Source organism: Lissotriton vulgaris, chromosome 8 (genome assembly GCF_964263255.1).
Source record: "Lissotriton vulgaris chromosome 8, aLisVul1.2, whole genome shotgun sequence".
Lineage (NCBI taxonomy): Eukaryota > Metazoa > Chordata > Amphibia > Caudata > Salamandridae > Lissotriton > Lissotriton vulgaris.
Genome location: NC_141696.1, coordinates 52,379,572 through 52,406,659, shown reverse-complemented (window position 1 = coordinate 52,406,659; position 27,088 = coordinate 52,379,572). Strand labels below are relative to the sequence as shown.

General features: G+C 46.6%; 2 protein-coding genes and 1 pseudogene across 2 annotated transcripts in view; 1 reads left to right on the top strand and 2 right to left on the bottom strand.

Moving 5' to 3' along the window:
- Nucleotides 1–27,088, top strand: part of LOC147693361 (transient receptor potential cation channel subfamily M member 2-like) — a 1,943,547-nt gene that overhangs the window by 795,373 nt on the left and 1,121,086 nt on the right. The window lies entirely within an intron of this gene.
- LOC147693363 (syncytin-2-like) lies at nt 10,721–12,285 on the bottom strand. Its single transcript, XM_086933685.1, has one exon. It carries the CDS (start codon nt 11,822–11,824, stop codon nt 10,721–10,723), a length of 1,104 nt encoding a protein of 367 aa, XP_086789811.1. The 5' UTR covers nt 11,825–12,285.
- Nucleotides 14,577–15,534, bottom strand: LOC147693362 (uncharacterized; annotated as a pseudogene).

Below are 27,088 nucleotides of genomic sequence, written 5' to 3'. Positions count from 1 at the left end.
TTTAGTACTTAGCTTACTAATTCTACTATTTTTTCTGACTTTTGGCTATTTTTTCCTGTCAAAATGCCAGCCTTATGAATAAGTGCCAGGCCTGTGGTAAGTAGATGGCTTATTCAGACCTTCATTTGGTCTGTATTACTTGTTTACCTTCATCTCACAAGCCAGACCAGTGTTACCACTGCAGCAAGTTTTCAAAAAGAACCCATAGAGAGAGGGAGAAGACTAAGCTGCACTCAATGCAAGAGAGAGGAAAAGAAACAGGAAGTGGGCGGGAAGAACATCACTCAAAATGTAAATTGTAAATTGATACTTGTATAGCGCACTACTCACCCGCAAGGGTCTCAAGGCGCTTGTACGAATACCGCTGTGGAACCCATCCTGGGTTTTCCTGTGAGGCGTCCACTCCTGGGCACCCCCAAGGTGGAGGCCAGGCATCCTTTTAGCGTTGTGGGGGCCGTTGTGGAGATTAAGCAAGCTATTGCCCAGAGTTGCAGAGTGGGACTCCATGATTGGAATAGGCACCGAGGCGAGATTTATCCGGTCCGTGGAATTTTGAGTCCAAGACCCGCCGAGGCGGTGAATTGAACCCTGGTCCCGGGCTAGACCACTGCATCAGGGTCTGCCGCTCTAATCATTGACACTGTTAGATGTTGCAGAGCACTCCTGTTGTCTCTTATTTAAACCAAATATTTCCAAATTGTAGGCTGTATACGTGCCACCTGGGTTACGTGAACTGCCCTCTGTCACGTCGGTAATTCAACAATATGGAAGGAGCGGTACTGCACTCCAATCCAGGTCCATCCACCCATCATTCATCCACCTACCTTTTCTGTGTCTCTCTCATGGGGGGGGTCAGTATCTCTATGCGTCTTCTTCCTTCCCGCACATGGGAGGGCATCTCTGTGCCTCCCTGCTGGGCGGGTGTCACGTGTCATGGGACCCGCAGCTCCTGGCGCGCAGCATCCATTGAACTCAAAGGGCTACACTACAGCCTGCTCCCCCAGCCCCCCCCCCTCTCAATTTGTAGTCCATTCATTTTTTCTATGACATTACGTACTATTGCCATTATCTACCAGACGTGCTGCAAAATAGACTTACTTAGAATATCCGTGTTCCTTTTCAGATCCAACATTCATTGATTTTTTTAGTTACCCTTTGACATTACTATAACTTTAAATATGCTACAATACAAGAATTTTCAGCAATCGAGGAAACATTCTGTTTTGCCACTGAAAACCTTTTAATACATGGAAAATGTGTTTGTATTTTTTGGGGGACTTTTGCTGTTATTTGGCACCACCACTAGATAGCGCCTGTAGTCTGCTGCCTTACCCCGCTATATTGAGGCACCAACCCTGGTTATTACCTTTAATATCAAGATAATGCTTTGCATGATGCACACTACAGCCTGCTCCCAGCCCCCAAACCCCTCCTGCCCAGCTCGTGTATGTGAGCCCGGCTGAAACAGCTTCAGGGACACACACACAGCCACACCGAGTACTTGACAGGTCTTTAAAAGACCTTTTACTTGTTAATGAGGCTAGGATGTTTTTCACACCTCGGTGTGAATTAGCCCTCCGCCGTGAGCACCCTCGATCTGCCCAGCGCCAGGAACTGCACTCTGCAGAATCTGCGACCCCCTTTTAGGGACTCCACGACCCCCCTGTGGGTCGTGCCCCACAGATTGAAGACCTCTGCTCTAGACCTTTGCTTCCTCTAGGGCCTGGTGTGCTGGAGCTGCAAAAAAAATTCTCACTCCAGCATCGGTGGGGGCTTCACCATCTCGGATCACCAAGAAATATATGGCTCCTGAGAAAGACCCCTTTTTTTCTGAGGGCTGACCCTCCACCGGACTCTGTTATTGTTTCAGCGGCACAGAAAAATCAAACAGGGGCAGCATCGTTGTCAGTACTCCCAGATAGAGACAGTAAGGCCATGGATTCTGTTGGCAAGAGAATGTGCACGACCTCACACTCTTACATGAAAGTAGCCAGCGCCACAGCCTTGCTGGGTCGATATGACCTTTCCTTGTAGGAATCTCGTTCACTTTTCATGGAGAAGTTCCGAAAAGAGGCCAAGCAAGATTTCCTGAAATCCTACATGAAGGTGGCTTAGTAGCCAAACAAGTGATCAGTGCAGCGGCTGATGCCTAAGATCTCGCTGCCCATGGTTATGCTTATGAGATTTGTGCCCGACGCTCTGCCTGGCTGAGGTTGACGGGGCTGAAGCCAGAGGCACAACATCGCATTCTTAATCTCCCCTTCAATGGCACATCACTCGTCGGCTCTCATGCTGATGACAAAATGTCCAGGATGAAGACCAAGCTGGATATGGTGAAGGTGGTTGGGCTCGAGAAGAGGAAGTACTTCAGGCGACGCTCCCACCCTTATGATCGGCGACAATACCAACAGAGGGTTCAAACCCCTCAGTGGTCCTCCCAGCAAAATCAAGGAAGGTCACAATTCTCCCAGCGTCGTCCTGGTAGAGAAAGAGGTGGTAATTCCAGACGGTCCACACCTGCTGCCAAGCAATAACAAAAGCAGTGAGTGCTTGCTTTCCCTATCTCCGTTACCCACTCTGGTGGGGGGAAGCGTCCGTTTCTACCTGGAAGAGTGGACAAAAATCACACTAGACAAGTGGGTGCTAAATATTGTAAAGAATTCTATTCCTCCTCAACAGACTGTCATCCATCGCATAAATCTTCAGAGGGAAGAGGTGTCCGCACTACTCCTAAAGAAAGCCATCAAGGAGGTCCCATGGCATCAACGTCGACAGGGGATCTACTCTCAATAATTTTTGGTCCCAAAGAAAGGTCCAAGCAAGGAGTTCAGGCCTATACTAAATCTCAGACGTCTCAACGCTTTCATTCTGAGAGAGAGGTTCAGAATGCTGGCATTTTATCAAATAATCCAGCATCTACATCAAGGGGACTGGATGTGTTCCATAGATCTTCAAGATGCCTATTTTCACATACCAATCTCTCAAAAACATCGGAAGTTCCTAAGGTTTTGCATCCAATCAGACCACTTCCAGTTCACTGTCCTGCCCCATTGGGCTGAAGTCAACTCCTCACACATTCTCAAAGCCCAAGGCAGTATTAGCTGCTTTCTTGAGGAAAAAGCAAATCTTCGCCTACCCTTATCTAGGCGACTAGCTTCTAAAGAGTGCGTCTCCAACTCTTCTGCAGCAGCACCTCACGTACTACATTCAACAACTACTGCGGCTCGGTCTGCACGTAAACTTCAAAAAAGTCGATCCTCAATCCAACACAGAGGATACACTACCTAGGAGCAACTCTGGACACGTTCAACGCAAGAGCGTATCCTTCGGAGGAGAGACTATCATCCATTCTCCACAATTGTCAAACTCTCCTAAAGATACCTCAGCCCACGGCCAGGCAGATCTCATCTCTGCTGGGTTCATGGCCTTGTGCATTTTTCTAGTTCCAAAAGCCAGACTTCACATGAGACCTCTGCAGAAGACTCTGGAGGATCAGTGGTCCCAAATCGCCAATCGTTGGGAGGACAAGTTATCTAAACCTCTGTCTGTCCGACTCTCCATCCAATGGTGGACACCAGACTAGTGGCTGATTGTTTCTCTGTATGTGCCAAATGCCAAAATGGCCGACAGCAGGCAGCTCCTTCAATAGCTCAATCTGGTATAGGTCAATGTTTTTTTATTTATACATCATCAAATCGAATAGCAGTAACTCATTGTAAGTATGGAGAGATTGATGGGTCATGGTAATGACATTAGCACACATTTGTATTCATCGGATGCATGTGTTGTCCTGTTAATTTTGAGAGTCCAGAAAACATACAGTGTCCCGGTATCCATACAGCGGACTTCCAACCTGCAAAAAGTCTCTGCGTGAAAAAAACAAAACAAAATAGAAGGTGAAGTAGGAGGGGGAGGGGTCTCTCTGGCCATCGCTAATGAAGTATCTCACCGGCGTGAATAGTGCCTTGACAAATAAATCATACAATCCCCTCGTACTGCCTACCCACCCATCAGTGGCGGATGCCTCCACTCTGTTGAGCGGATGGGCTTCGAGGTAGCTCTGCAACGGTTCCCATATATTCTGAGGATGCACCTGCGCGGGCATTAACTCCCAGAATTCAAATAACTGGTTATGGCAGAATGCTGCATGTTTAAGCCATTCAGTCATACGCCTTTTAGCCAGCAACAATAGCATGGCGACCAGCTTTCTATGTTCCACCTGCACCCTTTGTACGTAGCCAAGTAGGGCAATCAGCAGAGAGCGTTCAAATTTATAGCTTATCATTTCTTCCAGCACATCAAAGATGCATCCACAATACCTCGCAACCTCCGGCCACTCCAAAGCCAAGTGCAGGAAGGAATCCTCTGGTGTCACTCAACGTACACATTGTGTATCCTCACTCAGACCAGCTGTATGCAGCCACACAGGGGTCCTATATAGCCTGTGGATAAACTTAAAATGACTCATTCTCAGTCTATACTTGGATGACAGCTCCCTAGCCTGCGTGCAGTAGTATGACCGAGCACTCTCCTCAAAGGGAACTCCCATGCTGTTCTCGCAGTCGCGCTGAGCAGGGGGTATACTTATCGGGGATTCACGCTGCATACCAGAGTATAAGCGCGTAATGAGTTTACAGGGTGAGGGGTTAGCTAAAAACTCTTCCAGGACTCGGAATGTTGGTGGTGCAACCAGAAACTAGCCATATACGTGCACTGCTCTGAGCTGAAAATGTCATTCTATCCATCAGTTCATTGTGTTCGTCTCCAACATCCATGCAAATGAAAAAGCCGTTGGAGAACGCCCGCCCCATTGTGTGCAGCTGCAGCTTCCGCAATCACTGGCAGACCCCGTCTCAGCAGTGATGGGTAACGTTGGGTGTCTAGTGAGTGGCACTAAGAGTGCGAATATTGTGTCGAAACATGGCCTATGCTGAAGTTCTTGCCACGCCCATACCGTACAGCCAACCGGGTTGATCTCAGCCCGTCGAAACAGTGCCATGTGCAGTGGAACCGGGTTCACCTGGTCACTTTCAGGGGCCGGGTACGCCATAAATTGGGTTGGGTATACCCAATTAAATCGAACTGGGCTTGTGCACAATTATAGTACAAGTCCATGTCCGGAGCACCCAGACCCCCTTGTTCAAACAGAAGTATTAGGGTCCCCCATGCAACTCGTGGCTGCCCATCTGCCCAAATAAGGGCTATCAGATTTGAGTGAAGCCTCCTCTTAAATTCCGCAGTGAGAGTGAGCGGGAGGTTGACAAAAAACGTATAAAAACTTGGGTAATATCACTATTTTGGCAATGGCGTTCTGGCCCACCAAAGACAACAGGAGCGACTTCCATCAGTTCAACCAGCTCTCCAGCCATCCCATGAGTCTGCCATATCAGGTCTGAGCCCCGTGGGTAGCAAGCGGAACAGACGGGTGGCCAGCAACATTGCAAGGATTTTATTATCAAGGTTAATCATTTATAGTGGTCTATAGGAATCACACAGCTGGGGGATCCTTTTCTGGCTGAGAATGGTCAGTGAGAGAGGGGGGAAGGGCTCCCTGCTCCAGTGATTCCTCGTACATGTTGAGGAGGTGGGGTGCTAGGAGTGGCGCAAACTCCTTATAGAATGCCGACGTCAGTCCATCCAATCCCGGTGCTTTGTGCCCAGGCCTGGCCCGAAGTACACCAATCACCTCCTCTTCTGAGAACGGCTCGTCCAGATATCTATGATAGCCATACCAATTCAATTGAGTCAAGGAAGGGAAGCTGATCAGAATGTGCTTCGGAATGGCGTGCAGCATATAATGAGAAGTAGAAGGCAAGCATTTCTGCTTGTTCAGCCTCCTGTCCAACATCTAGTCCATCTTCACCGACGCCTAGCTTGCTAATGTATTCGTTTGACCATGGCTTTTTGAGGAGGCTCACTTGCGTTTTCCCGGCTGGGTCTCCTTTGCCATATTGGCAGACTCGTGCCTCCTTACCCAGATAGTCTGCCTCCTCAAATTCTGCCACCTTTTCCCTAATTTGTCCTAGGGTTGCTAGCTGACTGGATGCGTAATACTCTGATTCGAGCAGCCGTATCTCCCTCTCAAGGCGCCGGAGGTCACCTCTGAGCTAGCACAGGACTCCCGCCTGCTTAGCGATGATATCGGTTTTAAATGTCTCCCACAACGTGGATGGGGAGTCCACCAAGCCAGTATATATCTCAAAATATTCAGTAATTGCAGACCTAATCTCCTCCTGGAAGCCACCTAGAAGCCTCCAGTTGAAAGCCCTGTTCAGTGCATTAGGCAGAGAGACTACTAACAAAACCAAAGCGTGACCCGAGAGGGATCGGGTGAGATGCGTACCGTTGCAGACCCAAGTGTCTACATCACGCAATTGCAACCATTAGTCAATTCTGAACCATGTGGGGCCCGCTATAGATATGCAAGTTCCCTTCTTGCTGTGACGATGTTGACGGCGCCAGACATCCACCAATTCATGGTCCTTCAGGAGGATCTGTAGCTGTTCCATCGCACACGGATGAGGTTGATGGGATCTGCCCAATCTATTCTTCTCCGGGTCAAGGACCACACAAAACCACTCAGGGACCCAGGGACCCCGCCAGCTGCCAGACCTCACCAAAGAAAAAGGGGTCATCTGTATTGCGGCCGTACATCGATATCATCCTAACCGGACAACCTCCAAACACCCCGGCAACTTTAACATATTGACCTCGGGGATCGCATATTTCGGTGCACATACGCCACGGGAGCCCCTTCCTAAGAATAATGGCTGTACCTCTAGCATAATTGGAGTAACCCGCTATACATTTTTCTCCCATCCAAACCAACCATAGGCCCGTACAGCTGGCACCCATCAAATGCAGCTCCTGTAAAAAGCAGATATCCGCACCATGATGGTTAAGATACACCACACCAACCACACCAATCGCATCTTTCACAATCGTTCAGGCCACGCACATTCCACGTTACCGCTTTCAGTGTGGTCACTCTGCTAGCATTCACACCCATGCGTGCAGTCCCATATTGCCATGTATGTCGGCGTTAGGGCAGTGCCCTTCACCAGTTGATGTGAGGCCAGAGAGGGAAATGGAAGTGGGGAGGGAGAAAGAACAGAAAAGGAGCAATTCAACCAATTTAACCTATCCACCATCCAAAAGTCCTACCCCCCACCCACTACAGCCGCCCAACATGGCTGAAAGACATTTCCTGTAGCCCGAATGGGCCACAAAGGGCCAACTGTTTGATACAACATGGGACTTGTCCCAGGGGGTAGCGCCAGGGGGCTCTGCATATCCCAGCGATTTGATGGTGGGTGGCTGGACGAAGAACTCTCAAGAGGGATAGCCTCTTATTCAGTCGGGCAGCCATGTTGGTTCCTGTGTGATTAATGTGCAAGGGAGGTACAACCTGTGGAGGGGCACAGAGTGGATTCAGGCCCTGCCAAGCTAATGAAACCCCAATCCAGCCTGCCTCTTGGTGCTCAGTCAGGTTCTCAGTCATTTTCGCTAAGAGAATCCTCTACCACTGGGCTCTTCTCTGCAGACGATGCTGATTTGGAAGGCTTGAGTCTGCGTACAAACTTGGCGGCAAGCTGAGGATCAGTGAAAAGGGGAGTTTGGCCAGAATGGAAAATACGAAGCTTCGCGGGATGGAGAAGAGTGTACTTAATGTCCTGTTGCTGCAGCAGTCTTTTTACTGGCACAAACTCTCTTCTGGCGGCTTGAACGGATAAAGTGAAATCTGGGTAAAAAGAAACTGCACTGCCCTGATATATGGTTTCCTGCAAGTCTCTGGCCTTGCGGAGCTCAACATCGCGTCCCCTATAATTCAATAGTTTCACAATTATTGATCTGGCCGGGTCTCCCAGTTGGGGGGCAGGGGTCTCGGGCCCCAGTTGGGGGGGCAGGGGTCTTTGCCCAAGGGATCTGTGGGCACGCTCAACAATGCAGACCACTGACAGGGCGTCACCAAAGATGGATTGGAGCATTTCTTCGACGTAGTCCTCAACCCGGGTCATTGCTGTGGTCTCCAGGATTCCAAGAATTCGCTAATTATTGCATTGTGACCTGGCCTCGAGGTCTTTGTTTTTATTCCTTATTACTTCAGAACCTTTTCCATTCTAAGCAATTTCTCACAGATCATAGTTACCTCATCTTCTAGCGCAGAGGTCCGCTGCTCGACCTCGGCAATACGCTCATCTTGATTGAACACCTTGTCCCTGAGTGGTCTGACATAGAGTCAATTGTTAGGTCAATCACCGACAGGGATTGCTTTAGGTCTGTGAACATTTCGGGGATGTTTGGCTCAGTAGTTGATGAGGGGTTCATGGCTGTTTCTGCTTGCTCCTCTGCTGGAGGGGTGTTCCCCCTGGGGGTTTTGCACTGTTCAAATGAGATCTTAGGTTGCCTCCCGTCTGCTTTGCCCATGGCTTGCTTCCTTTCCCACGTATCAGGGAGTGTAGTCTGCTGGTGGCTCTGTTGTATGGGGGTACGAGTCCTCACTGGGACTTCACGCCCGGGCAACAGCCCCTTCGTTCCAACAACAACCGGGCCCGGTGGGCCAGTGTAGTGTCGGCCCGGGTCTTCTTCACTGGGGTGCAACTGCATTGCAGGTCAGCCCCAGTGTTCCATGACTGCGGGTGCCCTTCAACAACATCACAGCCCCCTCAGGGTCCGCGACCAGTTCAAGTACAATGGAGGGGAAAGGGGGAGCATGGGTGCCCAGCATTACCAAACTGCACCACTCTGCCAGATCAGCCCGTTATGCCTAAACATCGCCTCTACTCCAGGAGAGTTTGCCGCCGTAGTCAGAGCCCGTCACGGCCTGGTTTTGCCTTGTTGGGCCTGGCACAGAGTCATGCAGCGCTGCACCTCCCAGCTTTGCCCCTCAGCTTGCTCATCTCGCAACTGCCACACTGCTCAGTGTGGGCCTTAGTAGTGCTAGTCAGTCTCTGCTCCTTCAGGCCACACACGGCGAACAATTAAGTAAAGGGGGGGTCACTTTTGCAGATGCAGTCCATCTGTCCCCACTGCTGCTGCTGCTCCTATCTGCCCCTGGGGTGTGCGCAGCAGCCCCGCGCCCCCACGCTGGGTTCCCCGTGGGCAATGGAGCCCTGTACAACAGAGGTCAGGAGGACCCACTCGGGAGAGGCCGCCGTCGGCTTATGCAAGCCGCAACCCACCGGTCTCACCGTCAACTGCACCAGTCGGGTCCCCGTACAGCCGCCGCGGCATCCCGCCGAGTGGTCTCCCAGCCAACTCCCCTCGCTTAGGCGTGTTGGAGGGGATGATTTACTAGGGGCAGGAGGGGCCAGGGGGACTCAGCGCACAGCTTTCAGAAGCCGCGCTGGCGAGACCATGAGTGAGAACTAAGGGGAATAGGGCGGCTTAAATTGCACCGGGGCAGTCCTGGACCTCTTGCTCTAAAACAGGAAAAAACATACATATGAGCTTTTGGAGACTGAAGCTTGGAGTTGTACAATTTATTTGAAGACACAGCTTCTAGAAATAATCAGTGATAGCATAAAAATCATATAGTACTTGGTCCTGTACCCAGCATTCTCTTGAAAGTCACATGGACCAGTTTTAGTTTACAAAGTACAGTTTAACATTTGCTAAGAGAGAGAGATTCTGCTTTAAGTACACCTATGAGCACTGAGGCAGATTAAAAACGGTTGTGCTTGTTCACATAGATGAATACTCACATTTGCTCATAAGTGTAATCCTGCAAGATACATCAGAATGCAGAGTACATGTTATCATCATTAGGTACACTCAAAATGCTATATCAGTGAGATATCCTAAGACCACAGTATAAATGCTTAAATGTAGAGAACAAGTTAAAAAGTACATATGCAGATATAAAATGATTTTATCTAAAAAGCAGTTTAAAACATAACATAAGTAAAATATTTACATGCACAAAAGTATGAACATTTGATCAAGGGCCCTTGGAGACAACTCTCGGTCTGAATACCTACAAACAGACGAGGAGTTGCCCGCTGATGTTCTTGCGGGGCTCCTTCTTATACTGTCTAAAACACTTGAGACGATAATTACGTCATCCCACGCCACCACGTATCACATACCCGTCCATTGTCATTTACTGGCCTGCTCTCTACCTTTCTCACCCATAGGGTTAGGTATGGCCTTTTTCCTGTAATTGTGGTACATACTTCAGTCTAGACTGAGACCTGCCACTTGACTGGAAGTTTAATAATAAACTATCAATGGACGACAGAAATGTGTTAGTATTGCTTCGAGGGGTTCTATTCATGTGTCAATCAGGCAATCTGCGATACTATTTCGCCACACTTAGCCTCAGTTTATCGGATATCTGGCTTGACGTAGCTGTGGAGGGAACTTCCCTTATTCTATTCATGGCTTAGGTGGGGGACGTGGGGTATGTTGCAAGATTTATAGAGGAACTTGATTTCTGCTGTTTATGAGAAATATACAATGAGGTGGGGCCTGGTAGGGGTGCGGGTCCTTGCAGACCAGAGCAGCTGGGTGAATCTTGGGTCAGACTTGCTTTCTGCTTCTGTTTAAGCTAAGAGAAAATGGCAGTGCTCAGGGCAATGTAACTGAGGCCTGTAACCTCTAGACAGCAGGGCCTACACAGGGGACATGTTGTGCAGGTGACAGGTGTGTCCTTGGATAGCTGTGTAGCCAAAAATTCTTACTCCAACATTCCCCCCTCAAGTTCGAAATTCGAACTTAATCAAACATCTTTAAACACCATTCGAACTGCATACTTAGCTGGAGATGGGGGAAGAGGCCAGGGCGAGTCGCAAAGAGGCTGTTCCTCTGAATCTTTGTCCTGCACTTTTCCTGAATCTGCATCTGTCTTCCCTAAATTATCACACATTGTCTCATAGGGACGCATCAAGTCCCCCCGTGGTGAACGTGGTGGGACTCTATGCACCTGGGCCTGATACTGACTAATTACAGGAATGTCTGGCAATGGACGGGAGTCAGGAATTGTCAACTCCACTATGCTCATCATTGTCGTCTCTCCATCATCTCCCTTAGCCCTACGAATTCCAGTATATGAACCTGAGCCTGCATAATTCATCCCTATCATTTTAGAACTAAATTTCTTTACACAGTATATCAGTATCTGTGATCCAAAACACAACAATAACAGTACACAGAAAATTGGCATTAAAAATTTAAGCACTGCAGACAGCCATGAAGGCATCCAGTTCAAATTGAACCAGCCATTTAAGAGATCTGCTTCAGCACCTCCTTCCTCATGCATCTCTTTCCCCAAGTTGTCCAAATCCTCGATGGCCTTCGTGAGTGTTCCGTTGTCAGCGTCGTTCGCTAAAATGAACGTGCAGCAGGATTTCCCCACCTTGGCGCACACACCACCATTCATTGCTGTTAGCTGGTCTAGAACATATCTGTGCTCTAGAACCATAAGTCGTAGAGGTCGAAGTTCTTCTTTCACGGCGTTGAACCCATCCCGGGTGTTGTTGATAAGCTGCATTAGTTCATATCTGGTCACTTGCAGCCAGCGAGCATTGGCTTTGGTCTGGAACATGGGGATAACTCCCCCAAAGAAAAGTTCGGCATCATTGAAGAGTCTGTAATCCTGAGGTATTTTATGAAAAGGGCCATCTGAGAAGTATTTCATTTTTTCTCTCTTCCCATGATGAAGCAGGGTAACGTCATCTGCCATTGGGTGTGTGTGGATGTGGGAAATGTTCGCTGCAGGGACAACAAGATGTAGTTCATGCATTGTCACAATGGAACATAGTCCTTGCCAGTGGGGGGGCAGCTGCAGGTAGATGTGCTCGCCGCATGCCCAGTAGATGTCCATGAGACTAGAGGTACCGTGCTGGAGGTCAAAATTAAACACTGTGTGACTGCAATTTGTGTTTCGGCCCACAGGCACTGTTCCGGTACCTAGGAAGCAAAGGAGAGGAGACTTAAGTTTGTATGCTCTTTTAGGTTTGTACTTTGTACCCTCATTGAGAGTGTATCTTCTAGTTTCTTGTGCCCATATCTCAGCACATTCCCTCCCAATAGTCTCATTGGTATAGTGCTTATGCTCCTGACCTTCAACCGGGCTACCCAAGGATGCTGCCTTGCATATTAAATCATGTGGCCCATTCCATCTGTTATTAAAATATATATTGGCCCTCAGGCGCAGAATGGGTCTCCACTGACAAGGGCATGCGTTATGGGTATGGTTAGTCTGTTGGGATTCGGGTGAGTGGCATTTTGATGGGGGTGTTGGGAAGGTGAAGTATCCTAATTTTCTAAACTGATACTCCCAGACCTATATCATATTAGCAGGTACTCCCATTTCATGGTAAACTTCCATTCTTCTTTCAAATTCTACTGGGTCAGAAACAACAGTGAACGTAACATACTTGTTGTCCCAGTCTGAGACGTTTACAAATGCTGTATTAATTTTTGCTGACTGGAGCTGTATCTGACCATGTATGCGGCAAAGGAACAGGTGTAGGAGACATTTGGCAGTGGCCGGTGGAATCTCTTTGGGAATGAGCAATTTATCTGCACCTACAGCATGTGGAATGTATGAGCACACAAAGCAGGAATCATTCGTGGCTTTTCTCCCCACCTCCCTCATGTCTCTGTACCACATATTATCTAACAATGCATTATGGGTACCATCATTCTGTACTGACACACCAGGGCGCTGGGAGAGAAAATCAGGCATAGAGTGTTGTTCGAATGTGTACACAACTGTGTCCTGGAGATCACTAACCCAGTTTGATATTTGTTCTGTGTCTTTCTCCTTACGTTGTGTGCGAGGGGTATATCTCCTTGGTGTTTTATTGCGACCCATTTTATACCTGACACTCCTTTTATGCTGACGGAAACGTCTAGGGACACCTTTCCCAGGGGCATTCACAGTGATATCAAGTACCCCGTCCCACTCGGTGTGGTCTACAGAGGGTGTGGAAGGTGTCGTGGGTACAGGGGTGGTGCAGCCATTGCTGGTGTATTCCTCATCCAGTATGTTACCAGGACTCGTTTTAGGCATGTGATATCCCACTGAGATGGTAGGCCTAACTTGGCTTGATATAGCCTTCTCTCTCTCTGCTTGTAATGCAAGCCAATGGAATATAGCCATTGAAGCAACGAACATAACAAAGAATAACAATGATAATATACATATCTTTTTAATAGAGATCCTGGAGGGAGACGTTGGCCTGTTGCTGTTTCTTATCCCGTAGACTCTCATATGTTCTCCATAGTCTTTATCCTGGATCGTCAAGGGAAATAGAACGCCCTCCTTCCGATAAATGTTCAAGTCTCTGTTGGTGCCGGGTGGATCCTCACATAGTTCAAATGAACCCATGCTTTGCGTTCGGCAATTCGGACCGCAGTGGGTGAAGAGTCAATGACCAGGTATGGTCCCTCGTACTTAGGGTCTCTCCACTTCCGTACTTGCTTCTTTATGAAGATCTGTGTTCCAGGGCGGATAGGCAAAAGTTCATCGGAAATTGTGCCGTCCTTGCTGGTGCTGTCCTTTTTCTTTGTCTTGGATGTCTGAATGGAAAGAAACCTAGCAGCACGGGTTAGGGCACACAAATAATCAAATAATTCATCTTTCACAATCTCAGAAGACGTTTCATTGTCTATTTTAGGTCTGGTGGAAGGAACAACCATATTCATTGATCTGCCAGTGACAAGCTGGTGAGGTGTGAGGTGATGATCAGAGCTAGGGCTGTTCCTGAGTGCAAACAAAGCAATTGGGAGGCAATAGAGCCATTTCTTTCCAATAGTTGCACTTATTTTGCTGATCTTGGCTTTGAGCAATCCGTTGAGGCGCTCACAAATACCATTGCTCTGTGGGTGATAGGCTGAAGTAAGTTTATGTTTTAGTCCTAACATGGTGGCTATTATCTCAAAGATGGAGTTTGAAAAATGGCCGCCATTGTCACTGCGGATAGATTCTGGTAATCCCCAGCGACATATGACCTCACGAAGTAGGAAGGTAGCTGCGGCCTTAGCGTCACAATGGACACAAGGTCCAGCCTCAATCCATCGTGAGAAGGGACATACTACCACGATGAGGTATCGGTAGTTGTTACATCTGTCAAGCATGTCCACATAGTCAATGTGGAGTTCCCTGAAGGGACCCTTAGGCCTTGGTATTGTTGAAGCAACTGTTTTCATAGCTGGGTTGGGTGAATACTGCTGACAGATGAGGCACTGATGGACAAAGAGTTGTATCTGTTCATGTGCATTGGGGATGAACCATTCTGCCTGCAGGTTAGAGGACATGATATCACGAGGGACATGTGTAGGAAGGTGCAGCTGGGTAAGTGCTATTTGCAAAAGAGCCTGTGGCATGACAGGCTTCCCTGTCATTGTCTGTCTGTAAATAAAATCTGAGGCATCCTGTTGTACTCCCCTCTTCTTCCATAACTCTTTTTCTTCAGCTTGGGCACTTTCTTGTATCTCTCTGAGGTGCAACTGTGCAATGATGTCAAACTGCTGTGTGTCATCAATTGTATATGGAAGTGTTGGGTCGGGTGTATCTGGGAGTGGTGACTTGCTGGTGTCCTCATCTGCGTTTTGCATATCTTCCTGCGCTATTGGGGGTGTATTTTTGGCAAGCAAGATGGGGGTGCAGTCAGTCTGTGTCTGGGATGGTTGTTGTGTACAACTTTGGCCTTTTGCTGCTGCTTCAGCAGCCCAATCTGCCATTGCATTTCCTCTGGAAACAAAATCTTGGCCGTTCGTGTGTGCTGCACATTTCACTACTGCTACTTCTGCTGGCAGTGTCAAGGAGTCAATTAGTTCTGCAAGTAACTGTTTGTGCATTACAGGCGTGCCATCTGTTTTAAGAAACCCGCGCCTTTTCCATCTCAATATGCTGGAATGCGTTGTTGTGGTGACATATGCTGAATCAGAGTACACAGTAATTCTTTCATTAGCTCCATGCTTCAAGGCGGCTATTAATGCCACCAACTCAGCTGCCTGGGCTGAGTAATGGGGCGGTAATGTTATCTGCTGTACAATGTCCAGAGTATCTGAGGAGTTATTCTGTTGTGCTCTGACTACAGCTGCCCCTGTATGCCTGATCCCTGTCTCTTGATCAATCGTAGAAGAACCATCAACGAAGTAAATTACACTGTCTGGTAATGGGTCTTCCTTTGCTGTGCCTGACTCATCTGGGCAGTATGTGGCACAATCATGGGTGTCATCGTCAGTTGTCGCAATCGGATGTGCAAAGAACGTGGCTGGATTCACAGTGTGGCATTTTACAACCTTCAACGAAGGTAATGACAGTATGACTTCATATCCTGATACTCTCTGTGTGGTAAGAGTTGTTTTAGCTTTCTGTATTATTGCAAAGACAGCATGCTCAGTGTACAGCGTCAGAGGGGAGCCCATGACTAAGGGGGTGCTTTTCTCAACGGCGAATGCTGCTGTTGAAAGAGCCTGTTCACAAGGATAGTGGCCTTTCATCACTGAGTCTAACATGCCACTGAAGTATGCAATTGGTTTGGGACCCAAGGGGTATTTCTGGGTGAGGACTGCTGTCATGACCTGTCCATTACAATGTGTGAACAGATAGAATTCCTTTGTATAATCAGGAGATCCCAACACTGGTGCATTTGTAATCTCATCTTTTAACTTTACAAAGGCTGATGTCATTTCAGGTGTCCAGTCAATCTTGTTATGCCTGTCCTTAGCCGTTTTGACAGCTTTCAAGAGTGGTCCAGTTATAGTAGCATAATCAAAGATCCACTGTCTGACATAGTTCACTAGTCCCAGGAACTTTTGCATGTCCTTAACTGTCTGTGGTTCTGGAGTATTCCTTATTGCTTCTACTCTTCCTGGTGTAACTCTTCTTCCTGATGCTGAAATCAGTTGACCTAAATACTGTACTTCTTCCTGACAGTATTGTAGTTTTTGCTTGTCTACTTTGTATCCTCTATGTGCTAATGTTGTAAGCAGGGCAATTGTATCTTTTCTGCACTCTTGCTCTGTTGCACTGCAGAGGAGTATGTCATCGACATATTGCAGCAAGGTGCTGTCACATTGGAAATTTGATAAGTCATCCTTGACAACCCTGTTAAATACACTGGGGGACTCACAGTAGCCTTGAGGGAGCCTTTTGTACGAAAATTGCCTATGCCTGAATGAAAATGCGAATAGGTACTGGCTTTCAGGATGCAGTGGGACACTGAAAAAAGCATTTTTCAGGTCAATGACGGAAAAGTATTTTGCATTTTGTGGGATGTTAGTAAGGATCACTGAAGGGTCAGGGACGATGGGAAACTCAGGTATCACTATGCTGTTAATCGAGCGAAGATCATGTACTAGCCTCCATTGATTTGTTTGTTGCTTCCTCACAGGAAAAAGACAGGTGTTGCAAGGTGAGATACAAGGATATATCACACCTTGATCCAGTAATGCTTGAATTGTTGGGGCTATTCCTTCTTCAGCTTCTTTGGACAAAGGGTACTGGCGCACTCTGGGAAGAATGGCGTCAGGTTTCAGCGTCACTTTGAATGGTTCTGCTGATCGAATGAGCCCCACATCATTGGGACCTGTAGTCCAAAGGATGTTGGGCACCTGAGCTAGGTCTGAGTCACGTGCTGCATCAATTACTGGGGGTTGTGTAGGTGTTCTTATTTCAACTGTCACTGACACGGGGACTGGATTCTGATATACAATGTCTTCACTATCACCGAATAGTTCTTGATCTGTAATGTCTCTTACCCGATGTCCAGGCTCAATAAAAATGACACAGGCCCATGACTGGCCATAGTCATCACATGCTATAAAGACACCATATGTTGGTGTCATGTTAAAACATTGTATTCCTAGGATCATATTTTTGTCTGGGCCTGGCATGTCCTGTAATTGAGGACGGAAAAGAAATTCTTTGGGTAGCTGTACAGTGCTGTAATGGCTGCCCTTCTGCTGGCTCTTTGGAGAGGGAGAATGATGGAGAGTGACTCCAGCCTATCACCCCCATAGCATAGGGATTAGGACTATAGACAGGGCCCCTGTCTTACATATATTAGGGTATTTTCGTGTCATTTTCCTTAATGTAGGGCTTATGAATTTAAGTTAGGGGATAGATATATAAGTATTAGTCATGATTTGCTCATTTGCTAACATGCTGGGATATTTTCTATGGAGTTATGCATATTGTGGGCTCCGTAGGCCTTAAACGAGACAGACTCCATTTTGCTTTCTGCCCGGTAGCTCGAGAAGGCTTTCTAGGTGAAGTGTAATGTTTTAGTTTTAAGCTGTTGTTCGCTTGGAGAGAACCGGCTCGGGCTGGCCCTTATCGAAGGAATGTATTTTTCTCCACTCCGAAGACACAACTTCAGGCCGGCCGGCTGGGAACGTGTCCTTGGTACGGGGAGGTACAAGAATTTGGTGGGTGGCAGGTTACTGGCCGTGGATTTCCATGAAGGAACGGGCTTTGATATTAGCGAAGGTGTTAGTCAGTTTGTCAGTTAGTCCGTAGGCGGCATCTAGCCGTTAGCATCTCTGCCATTAATTATCTCATGGCGGACAGTCGCCATCTTTGAAGTCCGAGAAAGATTTAAGACCGAAACTCTCTGAGAAAGACTGAACGAGAACTAGCGCGGAGCGCACTGAAATAGAGAGAGAGAGAGACGGTAGCTAATAACCAGCAAGGTTCCGGTGCCCTGGAGGGAAGCAGACGAGGTTGAGCCTAGCGGTGCAGACGTGTACTTGTGACGGCTGGGGTGTGACTGCAAGGCGAGCCAGGACACAGAGACGAGAAGGGAACCTAGATGACTGCCGAGTCCAGACTTCATATTAACAAGGTGATGTCCGCCCAGCTCTAATAGAACGTGCACTCTAATCTTTACCTTTTCTTTGCAGAAGTTATGTTGCATAGTAATGTGATTCGTGTCTATTGTTAATAAATACCCTAATTCTTATGGAATTATCGTGTGCCTTGTGTTCATGTTCAATCATGGTAAACATATCTCCTAGTCGAAAATTGTTTATGTGAACGGATGCGAAATCCCGATCAGGTAAATGGTGATCGAACAAAGAGGGAGTGAGTGGACCTTTGATGCCAAGAGCAGAAAGTACACCATATAATTTGGAACTGTATTCAAAGTCATTATTATAGTTTTATCCCGAGTAGGTAATTGAAATATTATCCTGATGACTGTTCATAGGAATGTGGTCGTCGTTGATATACGGCGTTAGTGAGAACACTGGGGAGGATTACCAGTGCCGATACCCACAGGATTGTGGCTTGAATAAGTGAGAGCGCTAGGGGGTCGAACTAGCGTGTAGTTTTGCAGGATTGCAAACAGTTTGGAAAAGGGAGCATTGGGTTCTGCAGGCCCGTGTGTAGACGCACCGGATTGTGTGTCATATCTGCCCTAGGGTAGAACGGTCTGGGTCAGGGTGGCCGCGAGACCAACTGATGTGAATAAGATATTGTAGAAAATCCATACATGTATATTGTCATTCCCCATCCTTAGGTGCGATCTGTATATATATTTGTATATCTATCCATTGTGAATACGATCTGAGGAGGGAAGGTGAGTACGTTTTGGCTGGGTCATAGGGGCCCCTGGGGGCTGATCCCATCTAAACAGAAAATCCAGCCATTACATCTGGCGTCACGAACTGTTTACGAAGCCTGTGTGCATTGTGTTGATTTTATCTTGTTGGTTTGCGCTCGGCTTATACGTATTGAATTTTGTTTATAATTTGTGTATATAATTTTTTTGTGTCAATATGTTTGCGAAAAAATCATCGTCGGTTTTTAAACTGCCGATTCAGATTCCCGGCTGGGAGTCTACGCCTTATGAGGCCTTGGCCCGTGAGTGGGCTGATTCTACTGGTTTGAGTGAAAATTGGTCTTCATGCTTGGAGCAGGCGGAGCCTGCCGATGTGGTATCGTGCTTGCAGAAAGCGCCAGTAGTGAAGGGTGATGAGCTTCCTATTTTAGGTCGCAGAGGTTGGATTGTTCTTAATGCATACAGAATATTGCATGAGAGGTTTGTTCAGCTACAAAAGCAGTTTAAAGATATGGAAGGACAGTGTGTTGAGTTGCAAAATGCACATACTTTGTTGCGTTGTCAAAATAAATTGCTTGCCGACAAACTTGAAACATATCAGACCATTGCCGAAAGAGCTGCGGTCCGTATTGCACGATATAAGTATAAACATCGTCGTGGACGTGTGTCTTCACGCAAAGTGCGTATGGTTGTAGCAAAAGCTGGAATGGATTGGAACCCCGATGAGTGGGACGGTAATGTCTGGGATTCTCATACTTCTGACTCCTCGGCAGAGGAGGGTGACAAGCGCGAGTCTTCTCGCTCCGGACGTGATTGTAAATCTGCTTCATGTACTAATTTAGGTCCTGATAGTGACCGTGCTCGTTCTTCCCGTGCGGATGACGCTGTTTGCCCTGATTGTGCTACTAAATCTAAGATGCGGGCTTCCTCGGAAGCTCTTCCTGCAGTTTCTGCTCACCCTATTTTTCGACGAAAATTACAACAGGCCCCTGGTAACCCGGGTGGTATAGCTCTTGATTGTATTGAAGATTTTACTCAGCAGGAAGTTAGTGATATTTTACAACGATTTCGACAACGGCCTGGTGAGGCCTTGCTTACCTGGATGGTGCGTCTTTATGAACTTGGCGCTGCCGGTATTATGCTCGATGCTGTTGATTGCTTACGATTTTGCTCTTTGAGTTCTGATTCTACGATTCAGGATCATTTTCGGAATTATAATGGTGCTGGTCAAATTTCTTTGCTCCAGCTTGCGTCTGACGGCTGTAACCATAAATATCCAACTGAATCTGATTGGCCTATTGATGAGAAACCGTGGTACACTTTGTGCGATGCGTCGCAACGTTTAAAAGAGGAAGTCATGAAAACGGCTATCTTTCTTAGTACTGCTGATAAGTTATTGGATGGTCTTTTAACATCTTCTGTGCGCAATCGCATTATCCGTTCTTCTCCTGTTGCTTACAAGCAGGTCATGATGACATTATTGATTAACCAAACTGGCAATCCTTTGTCTGTTGTGCTTGAGTCTGTTCGTCAGCTTGGTGAGCTGGGTGAATGGTTTAAACCTGAAAGACAATCTCGACCTGAGGGTCGTACTGGTGGGGACTATAAGTTCTCTAGACGTGACATGTTTCTTGCTCTCATTGCTGATGGTGTCAAAAGGGAGGACATTGATGGTGAGCCTAATAATCGCTTATGGGATATGTTTCGTAAGCGTGGTTTGGATCGGAAAGAGGGTGCCCGTCGTGTGCGAAAGAATGAGTATGACCGTGGTTCGGATGACAGTGGTGATGAGAGGCGACGTGTGATTTCTGATCGCCGTGATGATCGGCGTTATGAACGTGATGGATCCCCTCGTCGTAATGATGGGAGGGGGAGAGAGGATGATCGTGAGAGGGGAAGAGATGATCGTGTTTCCAACAGACGAAAAGATGAAAGGAGTTATTCCCCTGACATGAGAAAGAGAGAGGATCGTAACAGACTCTCTGATCGTAACTCACAATTTTTTGAACATGACACTAATCCGTTTCGTACTGGAGACGGATATGAACAAGACATTCTAATACCAAAGAAAACTGAGAGCATTTACCCTGATTTGTCTTGGTTGACAGACCGCGGGAAAAATGACTAGGAAATAGGTCAAGCTCCGCGCAAGTGGGCTCACAGAGATTACAGACCCTATGTAGATATTGAGATTTTTTGGAAACATCATAATATCCAAAGGGCCCGAGCGTTAGTTGATACTGGGGCGGAGGCCACTTTAATTCATGGTAAGTCGAAAAAATTTCATGGACAGTCTTTTACGATTACTGGTTTGGGTGGTAAAGAGACACCCGCAGTTCAAACTGCACTCGAAATTAAAATTGGTAGGATTCCTCGTAGAGAATACTCTGTGTTGGTTGTGCCACTTTTGGAATACATTATTGGAATTGACATTTTGAAAGGTATGACTTTGCATTTGGATGATGGGTGCTATCAATTTGGTACACAACAGTACATTTCGACCAGACCCGTACGGGTTGGCCGTTTACGCATGCCACCTATTAAAATACCTTTAGCAACGAAAGTAATTTCTCAAAAGCAATATCGCATCCCAGGTGGTCATGAAGAGATTACTGCTACAATTCAGGATTTGGTTGACGCGGGAGTCATAACTCCGGTCACATCTACTTGGAATAATCCCGTTTGGCCCGTGCGCAAAAGTGACAATTCTTGGCGCATGACTGTTGATTATCGAGAATTGAATAAAAATACACCTAAATTGACTGTTGCAGTGCCTGACATTGTCACGCTGATTCAAAGAATTCAAAAGCATCCAGGTACATGGTATGCTTCTGTTGACATTGCTAATGCCTTCTTTTCAATCCCGATTGCCCCCGAATGTCAGGAACAATTCAGTTTTACATGGAATGGACGTCAAATGACGTTCCGGAGTCTTCCTCAAGGCTATGTACATAGTCCTACGATCTGTCACCGGCTGGTGGCGGAGCATTTGTCTGAAGTGCCCACGAATCCACAAGTTCAGGTTTGTCATTATATTGACGACATTTTGATTCAAGGTGAAACGCAAGACCAGGTACAGTCCCATTTAGATCAGATCATTGATTGTTTGCGAGCGAAAGGCTGGGAAATGAATCCCGACAAATTACAAACTCCATCCCAAAATGTGAAATTTTTAGGTATTAATTGGCATGAGGGTCACAGAGAGGTGATTCCACAGGTTAAACGAAAAATACTTGATTTTGCTGTTCCCAGAAACAGGAAAGAGGCTCAATGCTTTATTGGTTTGTTTGGATTTTGGCGTCAGCATATTCCCCATTTGAGTCAAATCTTGGCTCCACTGTATCGAGTCACCCGTAAAAAGAATGCGTTTGAATGGGGTGAACCTCAACAGACTGCTTTTAATTTGGCTAAAGAAGCTATTCAGTATGCCTTGGATTTGTGGCCCGTGAGTGAAGGTGATGTGGATTTGAATGTGTCCGTGGAAGGCCTGTATGCCAATTGGAGTTTGTGGCAAAAGCAGGGCAGACAAAAAGTGCCATTAGGTTTTTGGACCAAAAAGTTACCCGAGGCTGGTGAGCGTTACTCACCTTTTGAAAAACAGTTGCTTGCTTGTTATTGGGCTCTGGTGGATACCGAGCAATTGACCCTAGGCCATGCTGTGATTTTAAGGCCTGAAATTCCCATTATACAGTGGGTTTTGAGTTCACCGAAGTCCCATCGAATTGGACATGCTCAGGAGGCTAGTGTGATTAAATGGAAATGGTACATTCAGGACAGGGCATGTGTGGGTCCGAAAGGTGTGGCGGTTTTACATGAGCGAGTGGCGCAGGCGCCCTCCAATGTGACTGAAAGTGAGTGTTCGGTTCCCGTAGTGCAGGAGTCTCCCGTGAAGTGGGGTAAATCATTTGATGATCTGTCCGTGGAGGATAGAAAACATGTGTGGTTTACGGATGGTTCTGCGAAATTCATTGGTGACAAAAGACATTGGAAAGCTGTTTCATTCAACCCGATTACGCAGAAATTGTTGAGCACAACTGGAGATGGTAAGAGTAGCCAATATGCTGAACTCTATGCAGTCTACCAAGTTTTGAAACAGGAACTACCTGGCACATGTCATATTTTCACTGATTCCTGGTCCACTGCGAATGGACTGGCGGTATGGTTACCAACATGGCATTCTCATAATTGGGAATTGCATTCCAAAGAATTGTGGGGTAAAGAATTGTGGCAAGAAATTTGGGAGTTGCTCCCGCAGAGTACTGTAACAATCTTTCACGTGGATGCTCACACTCCAATTGACTCCCTTGACAAATTTTTCCATAACATTGCAGATGAAAAGTCTAAAATTGCTGAGGCAGTGGTGGACATGCAGGATTCTGATTTGTCGGGATTGGAGAAAGTGGGCCCATCAGAAAGCAGGACATTTTGGAGAGAAAGCCACTAGCAGGTGGGCTGCCGATAGAGGAATTCATATTCCTTTTTCTTTAATAAAAGATGTCATTCTACATTGTCCCGTTTGTCAGCATTCTAGGAAAAAAGAGGTGCCTCAGATTGTTCGAGGTCACTTACATCGAGGTAAATTGCCCGCCCAAATTTGGCAGATTGACTATATTGGTCCGCTCCCTATGAGCAGGAATTGTCAATATATTTGTACAGTGGTTGAGACTTATAGTGGCCTTTTGGTCGCTTTCCCTTGTAAGAACGCTACCCAGTTGAATACCATTAAAACCCTGGAGCTAATTATTCTGTACTATGGTGTCCCATTCCAAATTCAATCAGATAACGCATCCCACTTTCGTGGAAGATTGGTGCAGGAATTCTGTGCGGAAAATAATATTGATTGGGTGTTTCATATTCCATATTACCCACAGGCTTCAGGACTGATTGAGAGGATGAATGGCTTGTTGAAAGAACAGTTGCGCAAGTTGACTGATGACCGTTACAGTCAGTGGAGAGATGTCCTACTTCAGGCTTTATTGATTTTAAATAATCGCCCTTTGTTACATGCTGAATCTCCTTTAATGCGTTTGTTTCCTCCAAATGTTGATGCGAAACCTAATTCTGTATCGAACACTGTCATGTATTGGGAAATTACCCCCGGTGCTTTGGCTCCATGTAGAGCGACCCCAGGTTCCGCAGGCCTCGACCTGCATGCTTTAAATGATGCTAAATTTCCAGGAAAGGATCGAATCATTGTTGAAACTGGCGTTGGTGTCTGTATACCTGCCGGTAGCTTTGGATTAATTGCCCCTAGATCTGGCCTGGCCCTGAAAGGTGTACAAGTGCTCGGAGGAGTAATTGACAGTGATTATCAGGGAGAGATTAAGGTTCTCCTGCTTAATAGCAGTGAGACGGATTTGTTCATAAAGAAGTCTGACCGCGTTGCTCAGTTACTGATTATGCCTGTCTTCAGTGGTGAGATCAAAAAAGGCTCTGCCCCAACGTTGCTAACTGTGCGAGGACAAAAAGGCTTCGGATCGTCTGATCTTCCTGGAGCTAAGATATGGGTGCAATCGCCTAAAAATCCTCCTGAACAGGCTGACATTATTGCGACCGGTCATGACAACACCGTTTTGGTGATGAAGCCAGGGAAAGATGGCTGGGAAGCTGTCCCAGCTGATAAATGTTACTTACGAGAATGATTAAGGCCTGTGTTTGTATTCTTTCAGATCATTCTCTGTACTGCTGCTGCAGGATGTGTCGGCGCTGGACTCCTTTTGGCCTGCTACGCCGGGAGAGGAGAGGATCCACCGACGCCGGTTGATGGGATAATCCGAGCTCCGCGGTCTGCGTGGAGTTCTTCCTCCAACTTCTGGATTACACTCGCAAAGTGGGTGACGAACTCTCCGCATTTCTGTCTTACCCCAATGAAATCTGTTACTGACATTTTAGCGACCTGTTTGGTTGCTGTCCCTGCATCTACTGAGACTTTGCGACACATTTTTAATATCTCAAATGCCCGACCTAATGTTATTTTGGGCGACTTCGCGGCCCATGAATTTTGTCCCTCATGTACTGCTCTTCCAGACCTTGATATTGCTATTCATTCCCGAATTACTACCTTTAATATTACCCCTGGAGATCTATGCTTCATTATGACCTGTGACCCTAAGGCTATTACTGAATGTCTGAAGTTGAAACTCCAGGCCGCTACTTCTTTTTCAACTCATCAACGATTGCTATGTTCAACGAGACTTCCGAATTCATGTCTTTCTGTAAAGAACAATATGACTTGTAAACGTTTATTAGTAGCCCCTAGCCATTATCGTTCAATGTTACTGCCAGCTGGATGGCTGTTCTCCTGCGGGAATTCATCTTGGACTTATATTCCTGCGAATATTTCTGGTGGCCCATGTGCCATCACTAGATTGAGTTTGCTAATGTTTTCCTCACATCCTACTTCACATTCCCGTATTGTACGTGATTCAATGTCATTGCATGAAGATTGCGATTCCTCTGTTCATCTCTATTCCAAATCAGAATACCTTGGTTTAGCTTTTTCTATTATTGGAGTGCCTGCTTTGGCCGTTTATAATGCCAAAACAATCGGCAAAATGGCCTGCTGGATGGTTAAGTCTATTAACCAGACATCCACTGTTTTATCTGATCTCTTATTAGATGCCCAAGGTGAACGTAGAGCTATTTTGCAAAATAGAGCCGCTATCGATTATCTCTTGCTGAAACATGGACATGAATGTTCTGATTTTGAAGGTCTGTGCTGTTTTAATTTGTCTGACCATTCTAAAGCTATCCAATCCCATATTGACAAACTCCACGACTTGACTGCAGAAATTAGACAACATATAGATCAGGGTTTCTTTGACTGGCTTTTTAATTGGTTGCCTGACTTGCATTCCTTACGACAGATTTTAGGGGGAGTTATTGTCGCTATTTGTGTCCTGATAGCTATTTGTTGCTTTATTCAGTGCATCCCTTCCTTGCTCCAATTTTTTAGACTTAGTAAGAGTCGTAGATCAGTTAATTTTGTTTCCTATTATTCTTCTACTGATGTTAGCTCCATTTAGTTTGTGGTTAATAGACTGGAGTCAAGGGGTGTAATGTAATGGCTGCCCTTCTGCTGGCTCTTTGGAGAGGGAGAATGATGGAGAGTGACTCCAGCCTATCACCCCCATAGCATAGGGATTAGGACTATAGACAGGGCCCCTGTCTTACATATATTAGGGCATTTTCGTGTCATTTTCCTTAATGTAGGGCTTATGAATTTAAGTTAGGGGATAGATATATAAGTATTAGTCATGATTTGCTCATTTGCTAACATGCTGGGATATTTTCTATGGAGTTATGCATATTGTGGGCTCCGTAGGCCTTAAACGAGACAGACTCCATTTTGCTTTCTGCCCGGTAGCTCGAGAAGGCTTTTAGGTGAAGTGTAATGTTTTAGTTTTAAGCTGTTGTTCGCTTGGAGAGAACCGGCTCGGGCTGGCCCTTATCGAAGTAATGTATTTTTCTCCACTCCGAAGACACAACTTCAGGCCGGCCGGCTGGGAACGTGTCCTTGGTACGGGGAGGTACAAGAATTTGGTGGGCGGCAGGTTACTGGCCGTGGATTTCCATGAAGGAACGGGCTTTGATATTAGCGAAGGTGTTAGTCAGTTTGTCAGTTAGTCCGTAGGCGGCATCTAGCCGTTAGCATCTCTGCCATTAATTATCTCATGGCGGACAGTCGCCATCTTTGAAGTCCGAGAAAGATTTAAGACCGAAACTCTCTGAGAAAGACTGAACGAGAACTAGCGCGGAGCGCACTGAAATAGAGAGAGAGAGAGACGGTAGCTAATAACCAGCAAGGTTCCGGTGCCCTGGAGGGAAGCAGACGAGGTTGAGCCTAGCGGTGCAGACGTGTACTTGTGACGGCTGGGGTGTGACTGCAAGGCGAGCCAGGACACAGAGACGAGAAGGGAACCTAGATGACTGCCGAGTCCAGACTTCATATTAACAAGGTGATGTCCGCCCAGCTCTAATAGAACGTGCACTCTAATCTTTACCTTTTCTTTGCAGAAGTTATGTTGCATAGTAATGTGATTCGTGTCTATTGTTAATAAATACCCTAATTCTTATGGAATTATCGTGTGCCTTGTGTTCATGTTCAATCATGGTAAACATATCTCCTAGTCGAAAATTGTTTATGTGAACGGATGCGAAATCCCGATCTGGTAAATGGTGATCGAACAAAGAGGAAGTGAGTGGACCTTTGATGCCAAGAGCAGAAAGTACACCATATAATTTGGAACTGTATTCAAAGTCATTATTATAGTTTTATCCCGAGTAGGTAATTGAAATATTATCCTGATGACTGTTCATAGGAATGTGGTCGTCGTTGATATACGGCGTTAGTGAGAACACTGGGGAGGATTACCAGTGCCGATACCCACAGGATTGTGGCTTGAATAAGTGAGAGCGCTAGGGGGTCGAACTAGCGTGTAGTTTTGCAGGATTGCAAACAGTTTGGAAAAGGGAGCATTGGGTTCTGCAGGCCCGTGTGTAGACGCACCGGATTGTGTGTCATATCTGCCCTAGGGTAGAACGGTCTGGGTCAGGGTGGCCGCGAGACC